Source organism: Notolabrus celidotus, chromosome 8 (assembly GCF_009762535.1).
Source record: "Notolabrus celidotus isolate fNotCel1 chromosome 8, fNotCel1.pri, whole genome shotgun sequence".
NCBI classification, from domain to species: domain Eukaryota; kingdom Metazoa; phylum Chordata; class Actinopteri; order Labriformes; family Labridae; genus Notolabrus; species Notolabrus celidotus.
In genome coordinates, this window is record NC_048279.1 from 36,226,687 (window position 1) to 36,239,186 (window position 12,500).

Genomic DNA, 12,500 nt, shown 5'->3' on the forward strand with positions numbered 1-12,500 from the left:
TGTGTTGATGTGTGTTGTTGTGTGTTGTTGTTGATTTTAGGTTGTGTGTTGTTGTTGATGTTGTGTGTTGTAGTTGTTGTCATTGTTGCTGATATTGTTGTGTGTTGTTGTTTTTTGTTGTTGTTTGTTGTTGATGTTGTTTATGTTTATGTTGTTGATGTGTGTTGTTGTTTTTATGTTGTGTGTTGTTGTTGATGTGTGTTGTGTGTTGTTGTTGATGTGTGTTGTTGTTGCTGATGTTGATGTTGTTGTGTGTTGTAGTAGTTGTTGTTGCTGATATTGTTGTGTGTTGTTGTTTTTGATGTTGTGTGTTGTTGTTGATGTCGTTGTTGTTGTTGATGTTGTTGTTGTGTGTTGTTGTTTTTTATGTTGTGTGTTGTTGTTGTTGATGTTGTTGTTGTTGCTGATGTTGTTGATGTTGTTGTTGTTGCTGATGTTGTAGTTGTGTGTTGTTGTTTTTTATGTTGTGTGTTGTTGTTGTTGTTGTTGATGTTGTTGTGTGTTGTTGTTTTTATGTTGTGTGTTGTTGTTGTTGTTGATGTTGTTGTGTGTTGTTGATGTTGTTGTGTGTTATTGTTGTTGTTGATGTTGTTGTTGTTGCTGATGTTGTTGATGTTGTTGTTGTTGCTGATGTTGATGTTGTGTTGTTTTTTATGTTGTGTGTTGTTGTGTGTTGTTGTTGTTGTTGTTGTTGTTGTGTGTTGTTGTTGTTTATGTTGTTTATGTTGTGTGTTGTTGTTGTTGTTGTTGATGTTGTTGTGTGTTGTTGTGGTTGTGGTTGTGTGTTGTTGTTGATCTTTTGTTGTTGTGTGTTGTTGTTGTTGTTGTTGTTGATGTTGTTGTTGTTTATGTTGTGTGTTGTTGTGGTTGTGGTTGTGTGTTGTTGTTGATGTTGTTGTGTGTTGTTGTTGTTGTTTATGTTGTTGATGTTGTGTGTTGTTGTTGTTGTGTTGATGTTGTTGTGTGTTGTTGTGGTTGTGGTTGTGTGTTGTTGTTGATCTTTTTGTTGTTGTTGTTGTGTTGCAGGAGATCCTGGACGCTCTGGTGAGCAATGTGAACATCGAGCTGTTGAACGCTCTTCATTACCACATGGTGAACAGCAGACTGACCTCTGAGGAGCTCAAACACGGGTCCTCCTTCGCCTCCATGTACCAGGACTTCCACGTCCACATCCACCATTACTCCAACGGGGTCAGAGACGCACCAACGCCTGACACTAATCCATCCGCTCAGGCGTCTCAGCTCGATGATGATTGGCTGATGAACCGATGTTCTCTCCTCTCCTCAGATCGTGACGGTGAACTGCGCTCGTCTGATCAAACCCGACCAGCACGCCACCAACGGCATCGTGCACGTGGTCGACCGCGTCATCACGGCCATCTCCAACACCGTGCACACGCTCATCGATATCGATGAAGACCTGGAAACGCTGCGGGTGAGTACACCTGTCAATCAGTAAGTCCCACCCAGAGCTGGACCGGTCCCTGCAGAGACTCACGCTCTGCTGTGTTTCAGACCGCCATGGCGGCTGCAGGTCTGACCGCCATGCTGGAGAACGAGGGCCAATACACCATCTTTGCCCCGACTAACGAGGCCTTTGAGAAGATTCCTCAGGAGACCCTGAACCGGATCCTGGGAGACCCTGTGGCTCTGAGAGGTGAGCGCTCTGACTCTCTCTCTGTTTTACCACCAACATGATGAGCTGGACCCTGATCCTCCTCCTGTCTGTGCCCCCTCAGACCTGCTGAACTACCACATCCTGAAGACCATGCAGTGTGCCGAGTCCATCGTGACAGGGACGCCCATGGAGACTCTGCAGGGGACTACGCTGGAGGTCGGCTGTGACGGAGACCAGATGACCCTGAACGGGAAGGCCATCATCAGCAAGAAGGACCAGCTGGGAACCAACGGAGTGATCCACTACATCAACGAGCTGCTGATCCCAGACTCAGGTACCCTACAAGAACCAGATACTGCTAATACTGACCGTGTGTGACCGAATCCTCTGCAGTACCATCATCATCATCACATTGGTCTTGAACTTGTTTTCCAGCCAAGGTTCTGCTGGAGCTGGCTGAAGGTTCGACTGTTTCCACGGCGTCCAAGCTGTTTGTGGAGGCGGGTCTGAGCTCCCACCTGACGGGCTCCGAGGCTCTGACCCTGCTGGCTCCTTTGGACGAGGCCTTCAAAGGTAACAAACTCCTCCTGCTGACTTCTTCTGTGTAGTTCAGATCTCCACCTGTGGTATTCATGTGTGTGTGTGTGTGTGTGTGTTACAGGGAGTGTGTCGATGACTCCCGACATGAGGAAGCTGATGACCAATCACATCCTGAAGGAGCAGCTGTCCTCTAAGTCTCTGTATCACGGTCAGGAGCTGGAGACGCTGGGAGGACTCAAGCTGAGAGTGTTCGTGTACAGAAACGTAAGACCCCCTCAGACCTTCATGGTTTAGCTGGACCTAGGCGGGACACGCTCTGTGCAGTCTGAGTCTATAACAGTCTGAGTCTATAGCAGTCTGAGTCTATAGCAGTCTGAGTCTATAACAGTCTGAGTCTATAGCAGTCTGAGTCTATAACAGTCTGAGCCTATAGCAGTCTGAGCCTATAGCAGTCTGAGCTTATAGCAGTCTAAACCTTTAGCACTCTGAGTCTATAGCAGTCTGAGTCTATAGCAGTCTGAGTCTACAGCAGTCTTAGCCAATAGCAGTCTGAGCTTATAGCAGTCTGAGCTAATAGCAGTCTAAACCTTTAGCACTCTGAGTCTATAGCAGTCTGAGCCTATAGCAGTCTGAGCTTATAGCAGTCTAAACCTTTAGCACTCTGAGTCTATAGCAGTCTTAGCCTATAGCAGTCTGAGTCTATAGCAGTCTGAGTCTATAGCAGTCTGAGCCTATAGCAGTCTTGGTCTATAGCAGTCTGAGCCTATAGCAGTCTTAGCCTATAGCAGCCTGAGTCTATAGCAGTCTAAGCCTATAGCAGTCTGGGTCTATAGCAGTCTAAGCCTATAGCAGTCTGAGCCTATAGCAGTCTGAGTCTATAGCAGTCTGAGGCTATAGCAGTCTGAGTCTATAGCAGTCTGAGTCTATAGCAGTCTGAGCCTATAGCAGTCTGAGCCTATAGCAGTCTGAGCCTATAGCAGTCTGAGCCTATAGCAGTCTGAGTCTATAGCAGTCTGAGTCTATAGCAGTCTAAGTCTATAGCAGTCTGAGCCTATAGCAGTCTAAGGCTATAGCAGTCTGAGTCTATAACAGTCTGAGGCTATAGCAGTCTAAGTCTATAGCATTCTGAGCTTATAGCAGTCTAAGCCTATAGCAGTCTAAGCCTATAGCAGTCTGAGCCTATAGCAGTCTAAGCCTATAGCAGTCTGAGCCTATAGCAGTCTGAGTCTATAGCAGTCTGAGCCTATAGCAGTCTAAGGCTACAGCAGTCTGAGTCTATAACAGTCTGAGCTTATAGCAGTCTAAGTCTATAGCATTCTGAGCTTATAGCAGTCTGGGACACGCTCTGTGGGGACCGGATCATTACAGCTGATCCGGTTTAGGGTTCTGGTTTTCAGCTCTTTGTTGTGGCGTGTTTAACCAGAAGCTGTTTGCTCGTCTGTCTCTGAAAATGAAACCAGATTCGGCTCCGTAATGAGGCCGTGGTTTGGTTCCTGGAAGAACCATGAGTCAGTCTGCAGTCAGTGTCAGATAGTTTCCACATGATCCCAGTCTGATGGTTTCACTTGGTGTCCATGTGTTGAAGCAGCTGTGTGTGAACGCATCACTTTCTCATTCTGTCGTCTGTTGCCGGGCGGATCGGGAGGATCGTCCGTCTTCAGTGGTCATTAATATCGTCCCTGTCTTCTCTGTGGTGACCTCACCAGGTCGGTGAGTTTAAGTCTGTTTGTCATTAGAAGCCTTGACGTGAGTCTATGTGCGTGGGACCGGTGATCCAGCTCTAAGGGGGTCTGAGATGATCCGACTCAACCAGAAAACACCAAACTGGACTTTATTAGAGAAGATGATGTCATCAGATCACCCAGCGGGGACGTTAATCAGAGACGAGACGAGCAGCCGAGCTCATGTTCTCAGAGAACAAACATCATCCAGAGGAGCGCATGAATCCAGAACACAAGTCCTGTCCAATCCAGTGTGTGTGTGTGTGTGTGTGTGTGTGTGTGTGTGTGTGTGTGTGTGTGTGTGTGTGTGTGTGTGTGTTAGTTTCCTCCTCTCCTCTGATAATCTGGAGCACACAGGAGCCTCATTGGTCAACAGAGCTGTCAATCATGATGTCCCGCCCCCTCTTTCTATATCATCAATAACTGATTCAGAGTAAACGAGTCAGAAACACAAACACTGAGACTTAAACCAGCGTGATAAGATCTAACTATGAGGACAGAAACTCTGATGTGCGTCTGAGAGACCAGACGGGACCTGGTGGAGTTTGGTGTTCAGCTGAAGTGGACCAAGTTTCATGAACCCTGTGATTTAGGACGACGCGTCCCTCAGAGGCATCATGATCAATATGAGCTGACACAAACACAGAGGAGCGCAGCGTTCACTTCATCCCACTACCAGTAGTCTCAGCTGGTCTGTACTGGTCTCTTACGGTCTCTGCTGGTCCCAGGTGATCTCTGCTGGTCTCTGGTGGTCTCCCCCGTGGCTCCACATGTTTCAGGTCTTGGATTTGTGGGTGGTTCACATTTCTGCTCAGTAATGAACTCTGCAGACCACAAAGAGCTTCCTGCTTCCCACGGCTGCTAAATCTTTCCAGACACACACAGTGTGTGTGTTTGTGTGCGTGTGTGTGTATGTGTGTGTGTGCATGCATGCGTATGTGTGTGTGCGTGTGTGTGTGTGTGTCACATCGTTATGTCGTTATGATGGGCTCTTTGTTCCGTCTCTCATGACTTCATGATGTTTTCCATTAATGCTAGATGTTGCTCAGAGGAGCAGACATGCCTGGATCAGCTGGAGGTTCAGACACGTCGTCTTTTATTCTCGCTCTGCAGAAACAACAAAACAAGCAGAAGAAGAAGAATTCTCTGAATCTGTTACCACTGCAGGTTTCTGTGGAATTAAGAGAAACTCAAAAACATCATAAATAAATTTGAAAGTAAATATTTTATAAATGAAAAGACATGAACTAAACAGGAAAACATGAACAAGCAGAAACCTCAAACAGAACCAGAGAATAGACGTGTTAGCCGTCTGAGCCTATAACAGTCTGAGCCTATAACAGTCTGAGCCTATAGCAGTCTGAGCCTATAGCAGTCTGAGTCTATAGCCATCTGAGCCTATAGCAGTCTGAGTCTATAGCCGTCTGAGCCTATAGCAGTCTGAGTCTATAGCCCTCTGAGCCTATAGCCGTCTGAGCCTATAGCCGTCTGAGCCTATAGCAGTCTGAGTCTATAGCAGTCTGAGCCTATAGCAGGTTGAGTCTATATCAGTCTGAGCCTATAGCAGTCTGAGTCTATAGCAGACTGAGTCTATAGCAGTCTGAGCCTATAACAGTCTGAGCCTATAACAATCTGAGCCTATATCAGTCTGAGCCTATAACAGTCTGAGTCTATAGCAGTCTGAGCCTATAACAGTCTGAGCCTATAGCAGGTTGAGTCTATATCAGTCTGAGCCTATAACAGTCTGAGTCTATAGCAGTCTGAGCCTATAACAGTCTGAGTCTATAGCAGTCTGAGCCTATAGCAGTCTGAGTCTATAGGAGTCTGAGCCTATAGCAGGTTGAGTATAGCAGTCTGAGCCTATAGCAGTCTGAGTCTATAGCAGTCTGAGTTTATAGCAGGTTGAGTATAGCAGTCTGAGCCTATAGCAGTCTGAGCCTATAGCAGTCTGAGTCTATAGCAGGTTGAGTATAGCAGTCTGAGCCTATAGCAGTCTGAGCCTATAGCAGTCTGAGTCTATAGCAGTCTGAGTCTATAGGAGTCTGAGCCTATAGCAGTCTAAGCCTATAGCAGTCTGAGTCTGAGCATTTTGGACCAGGTGAAGAGTCTTTAGAGACCTAGGGCAGCCTGCTGTATAGGTCCCAACCTGTCCTGTGTGGCCTGTTTGCAGATGTTGGTCCAGCTGTGAGAGAGACTTGTGTTTCTGTGTGTAGTCTGTTGTTCAGAGTGCAGGCGTAGCTCTGTGGGTGAGTCACAGGACCGACCTGCATGTTTGTTTGGATGCCTTCATACCTCCGTCATCCTCTGTTCCTAACCCCTCAGGTTTCATGTGTGTCTCCTTCTTCTGTGTGTTTGTAGAACCTCTGCATAGAGAACGCCTGCATCGCTGCTCATGATAAGCAGGGCCGATACGCCACCTTGTTCACCGTGGACAAAGTCCTCACCCCCCCGATGGGGACGGTGATGGACGTGCTGAAGGCTGACGACCGCTTCAGGTGAGTTCATGTTTGTCTGCTCGGAATCTCTCTTTACAGATGCTGCAGTTCTAGTTTCTGGATGTAGTTCTTGTAGTATCCACCAATCAGGTGTCAGCAGGAGGAGCACAGTCCAGCGTGATGACGGCTCCCCTGGTTGTTAATGTGAGGAGGATTTATTTCTCTCTATAGACAGATCTCTGCATGAAGAGCAGCTAACAATCTGTTCTACATCAAACATTTACACTGAGACACTAATCTGCTTGATGCTGAGTCACTAAAGACAATCAGCGCTTAGATTTCCTGACTTCCCTGAACGCAGCATCAGAAATGATGGATCCCACCTCCATTCAACAAACAAACATTGTAGACATAGTTTTCTTCTCCTCTTGAGGACAGACCTGACAAAGCTTGACTTTGGACTTTGGACTAATCTGCATCATGATGTTGTTATTTCAGCAAACTGAAGACCCGTTAATTACAAGAACATCACAAGAACATCAGTTTCTGTTTCAGGTTCATACCGCTGAAGGAAGCCAGAGGGAAGCCTCTGAGGAACTTAATGTTTACAGTGAAGCTGAGACTCCTCTGGGGGGTGATAGGAACAGAGAAATGATACAGTCTATTAAGCAGAGGGGGCTGTACTTTACTTCTCTTTAGATCTGTCACTTCTTAAGCACCTAATCAGACTTTAAACAATGCTGCGTACAGGAAATGAAGTCTGGGCTCAAAGCTGCTAAACCAGAATCCACCTGAAAACCCTTAGAGATGACCACGGTCCCCTGAAGCGTGTACAGATCCCAGCTGATGGGTCCTGGCTCTGTCTGGTGTTTAACCGTCACAGCAGTTTGTTTCCATGCTGTAATGAAGACACCGATCTCATGAGGGGAAGACTTTAACAGAGACGACCTGCAGACACGTGAGAGAACCCAACAGGAACTCTGATGAGTCACGGAGTGCAGGACGGTCCAGCTGGTTTCTGGTTGAGGTTTAATGATGAGCACTTAGAGAGTTCAGCTGTGATGGTTTAACCAGACCCAGTCACCTCCTCCTCCTCCTCAGAGTCCTCCTCCAGCAGGACTTCACTAACAGCTCTCAGTGTGATGTTTCTGTCTTTAATGTCTTCATTGAGAGGACAGGAGGGCGGATAGAGCAGGACACAGAGACAGAGAGAGAGAGAGAAGAATGACGGGCTGATAGAGCTGCAGGTTGGAATCAAACCCGGGCCGCCCACCTGGAGGACTGAAGCCTCTAGACACGGGGCGGAACGGCGCCCCCTTCTTCTGAATGTTAAGCACAGAGGCGTGTTCTCCTTTCAGTCACTCTGTGGAAACTCTGACGGGACAGATTCATCTCTAACAGACGGATTATGAAGGACTTGTTTGTGAATGTGAGGGCTCAAAGTTTAAGACCACATCACGAGACCTGCAGAGACGGCTCGGATCGGTTCCTGAGGATAAAACCCTCACTCAGTCTGTGATCCTTTTATTCCTGAAGGTGCTGAAATCTGTCTCAAGTGAAGGTTTGCTGACTGCAGAGAGGTTCTGGGTCAGACTTGATTCATACAGGACCTTTCCTGCTGCTCAGAGTGCATCACAACTAAACAAAGATTCAAAAAGAGAGACTGAAAGCAACAGTTAAAAAAATACAAATAATTAAGTTATTTAAAAATAATTAAAATTAAATTAAAAAAATTAATAGATTAAAAACAGTGAATAAAGAGAAGTCAGTAAAATCCCACAAAAATCAGTCAAATTTGGGGCGCCATAAAATAAATAAATAAATAGATAAATCAATAGATAACTATATAAATAAACAAATAAATAAACAAATGAATAGATAAATAAATAAATAGATAACTAAACAAATAAATAAACAAATAAACAAATAAATAGATAACTAAATAAATAAACAAATAAATAAACAAATAAATAAACAAATAAACAAATAAATAAATAGATAAATCAATAGATAACTAAATAAATAAACAAATAAATAAATAAATAGATAACTAAATAAATAAACAAATAAATAAACAAATAAATAAACAAATAAATAAATAAATAGATAACTAAATAAATAAACAAATAAATAAACAAATAAATAAACAAATAAATAAATAAATAGATACATAAATAGATATCTATAAAACACATGTTTTTATAGATAAATAAATAAATAGATAAATAAATAAATAGATAAATAAATAGATAAATAAATAAATAAATACATAAATAGATACATAATTAGATACATTAATAGATAAATAAATAAATAAATTATAAATAAATAAATTATAAATAGATAAATAAATAAATAAATATATAAATAAATAAATAAATAAATAGATACATAATTAGATACATTAATATATAAATAAATAAATAAATAGATACATAATTAGATACATTAATAGATAAATAAATAAATAAATAAATAGATACATAATTAGATACATTAATAGATAAATAAATAAATAAATAAATAAATAAATAAATAAATAGATAAATAAATAAATAAATATATAAATAAATAAATAAATAAATAGATACATAATTAGATACATTAATAGATAAATAAATAGATAAATAAATGAATAAATGAATGAATACATAATTAATAAAATAAAAAATCAGTAAAATTTGAATAAAACAAAATAAAAACCGTAAATAAAATAGTGATTTTAGCGCTCTGATGAAACCTTGAACTGTCTCTGAGTTAAAGTTAGTTTTGTTTAACTCGCTCAGTCACGATGGATATTGTTCTGAATCTGACTAAACGCTCCTCCTCTGTTTTCAGTCTCCTGGTCGGAGCCATCCAGACGGCGGGGATGACCGAGCTGCTGAACCAGCAGGGGGCGATCACCTTCTTTGCTCCCACCAACACCGCCTTCACCGCCATGCCACCGCCTGAACTCAACAAACTGATGCGTGAGTTCCCGTGTGTCAGACCAGCTGTAGGTCTTAAAATATGAAGCCTATGCAGAAGTGTTATAAACCGCAGTTCCTTTAGCGTCCACTAGAGGCTGAAACCACATACACACCCATTCAAAGAAGACGATCTTTAAAATGAACATGTTTACAACCTGGTACAAAGAACAGTTTAGTCTGAAGAGCTCTTTTCTCTCTCAGCACACACTGTACGAGGTGAATTATTAAAACTTGTTTTTAAACTTATGAGTTTTGCCCAAATAAGGGCGTGGCTGACTTGATTGACAGGCGGGAACACTGTAGCTGTTAGCGAGGAGGCTAAAGGCCCGCCTGTTTACCTCACGCTAGCTCCACAGAAGTTAGGTTAAGTTCAACATTTCCAATATGGCACCCGCTGAAGATCGGCTTCAGAAACAGACAGACGACGTCACAGAGACTACGTCCATGTTTATACAGGATCTGGTGTGAACGTGTCCGTGTGTGTCTTCAGCTCCTTCTTTGGTCTGAACTTCAGGAACGTGTCGTCCGTGTGACTCAGAGTTAAAGATCTCATCAGCTTTGTTTAAACAGAGCAGCTCTCTGAGCAGCTCAGCACTCTGCATCAGATCAACATTATGTATGTTGTGTTAGACGGAGAGGAGGAGACTCACTCTGACCCAGTAAGAGCTGGAGTCTTTAAATATAACACATGAATATCTCTGAGGATCATCAGAAGCTCCAGAGCAGCAGTCTGACCCGGGAGAGAGAGAGTCTGTTTCATCCTGTAAACATCCATTCATATATTCCATATTTCATTCAGTTCAACTTGAGACTTAAAGCTTTTTTTAATTCATGGTTTAAAGTCTGTTTTAATCACCCACTGAGTACAAGAGGTGGGCGTGGCCTTGATGACATCACCATCTTCTTTTTGGGGCTGGTACTGACCATATTTGGGAAAGAGGGTGGAGCTTAGTAAAGGCTAAGTTATCAGCTAGCAGTCTTTAGATCCTCACTGTGGTCTCACCTGTCACTCCCAGGTAGCCCCGCCCCTGACTCCTCCCCCTCTTCCTGCTCTATGTGACTCGAAATGGGACCATCATTTACTAAAGGCTGCAGGAACTTTACCCCTGAACTACGTGTGTTTCGACCGGTGGACCCAGGGTCTAAATTTAGTTCAGGGGTAGATAATCTCCCCCCTAAAAAGCCCCTGCTAGGGGGGTAGTACTTTTCAAAGGACCCGGGACTTTCTGGGGCGGGGTCTGCAATGCTGACCGTGTCTGATTGGTAGATTAACCTCAGTGTTTTTATTCCTCCCTCCGTCCACAATAACATCACACACATCTGTGATTCTCTTGATTTCTCTTTCTTTCATTAGTTTTTATTTGTTCTATCTTTTTTGTATGTGTGTGTACTTTTCAAAAGAAGAAGCTGTGATTCTCCGGGGCAACTTTTTTGCCAAATTTTTTTTTTCATTTTGTTTTTGCCAAAAAAAAAATTTCAAATTTTTTTCTTCAAAATTTAAAATTTTCAAAAAAAAAATTCAAAAAGTTTTTTTGTCAATTTTTTTTTTTCAAATTTTTTTCTTCAAATTTTTTTCTTCAAAAAGTTCTTTTTTCAAAAAAAAAAAATAAAAAAATTTTGGGGGGTAAATTTTTTTTTTTCAAATTTTCTTTTGTCAAAATTTTCTTTTGTCAATTTTTTTTGTCAAATTTTTCCAAAAGCCATTCCCAGTCATTGTTTTTTCCATCTGTGATTCTCTTGATTTCTCTTTCTTTCATTAGTTTTTATTTGTTCCATCTGTTTTGTATGTGTGTGTACTTTTTAAAAGAAGAAGCTGTGATTCTCTTGATTTAGCAGCTTGTAACAGTAGTCTTCTCTCAGCCCACCGTGAATGCGTCTCTCCTCCCGGTGTTCCGGTTTTAAAAGTGACCCTGTAAACTGGAGACCTTCAGCTGAACGTGTCAGTGTTTGTGGAGTTTACACAGCTGTTGAAACACAGAGGGAGTTCCTGGGAATGCAAACTAGTTTAGTTTTTATTAAGATTTCAAAATATCCTCATCAGATATTTAATGATGGTCTAAAGACGTTTATGAGGGATGCATCCGGCTGAGAGTCTCCAGTTAACAGGGTCGCTGTTTAAACCAAAACACCGGGCGATCTCTGCGATCACGGCTTTTTGAGTTCAAAAGGATTTTAAAGCCGTGTTGAAACGTCTTTGCTACTCGCGCTTATCTCCTCTCACGTGTTGATTCAGTGAATGCATCTGTGATGAAATATAGCACCATCTAAAACAGACCAGCTGAGTCTCTTCATGCTAACAGGCTAACTGTTGTGTTGCTCATAATGATACCTGCCTGTCCGTCTGCTTCTATGGTGTCATCTGTGATGAATGGCATTCCTCTTTGTTTTACTGCCCTCTACTGGTCTGGTGGTGTAGTGCATTTACTTTTGTTTCTCCATACGTCACTGGCCTGATTTACACAATCTACTCGGGACTTCAGCCCGCGGTTGAAACACAGACAACAATGGGGGACCAGGAACCTTTTAGTTCATGGGAAAGTAGTTCTTGGGGCTAAAAGACCCCGGAACTCTTGGTCCAAATGCATGTTAACTGAACATCATGCTGTGTTGAAGAGGAAAGTAGAGATTGAGACCATAAACTCTTTAGTGTTTACTGAGGGAACAAATCAGCTGAGGAGAAGTTGCCCCCTGCTGGTCGTCAGAGACACTGCAGCTTTAAGACGAGGGCGAGCTCAAAGACACGTGTCGTCTTGAAAGCTCTTTGGGGGCTCGATGACAGTTTGTCCCGACCTGAAGGAAACTGAAACCAGACAGAGGTTTCTGTCTGCGTTTGGGGGGACGTCATCCGGTCCATCACCACCTGATGTTTACCTGCTGTGTCCCCGTTTCCTAGGTAACCGTCAGGAGCTGTCTGCGGTGCTCAAGTATCACCTCGGGGAGGGGATGCTGGTCAGCGGAGGAGTCAGCTCGCACACCAGACTCAGACCTCTGCAGGGGGAGAGACTGGAGCTGGGCGTGGTCAGTGTGCCCCTCACACACACACACACACACACACACACACACACACACACACTTTAAAATAACTTTATTGAAACTTTAGTACGAAGCGATGACACGCCTGTGCGGTTTGTGTTTCAGAGGAACTACACCGTCCACATCAACAGGATCCCCGTGGTCGAGGCCGACCTGATGGCGACTAACGGAGTCGTCCACGCCA

The 12,500-nt window shown here is 43.1% G+C and overlaps 1 protein-coding gene across 1 annotated transcript in view; it reads left to right on the forward strand.

The window, feature by feature from the left end:
- Window positions 1–12,500, forward strand: part of LOC117817679 (transforming growth factor-beta-induced protein ig-h3-like) — a 21,284-nt gene that overhangs the window by 6,537 nt on the left and 2,247 nt on the right. The window contains exons 3-12 of the mRNA XM_034690431.1: window positions 1,027–1,191; window positions 1,289–1,435; window positions 1,516–1,657; window positions 1,740–1,952; window positions 2,054–2,191; window positions 2,280–2,422; window positions 6,238–6,374; window positions 9,153–9,283; window positions 12,177–12,301; window positions 12,422–12,500. The exon at window positions 12,422–12,500 is cut by the window's right edge and continues 24 nt beyond it. Coding sequence (XP_034546322.1) covers window positions 1,027–1,191; window positions 1,289–1,435; window positions 1,516–1,657; window positions 1,740–1,952; window positions 2,054–2,191; window positions 2,280–2,422; window positions 6,238–6,374; window positions 9,153–9,283; window positions 12,177–12,301; window positions 12,422–12,500 — 1,420 coding nt within the window. The remainder of the gene's footprint in view (window positions 1–1,026; window positions 1,192–1,288; window positions 1,436–1,515; window positions 1,658–1,739; window positions 1,953–2,053; window positions 2,192–2,279; window positions 2,423–6,237; window positions 6,375–9,152; window positions 9,284–12,176; window positions 12,302–12,421) is intronic.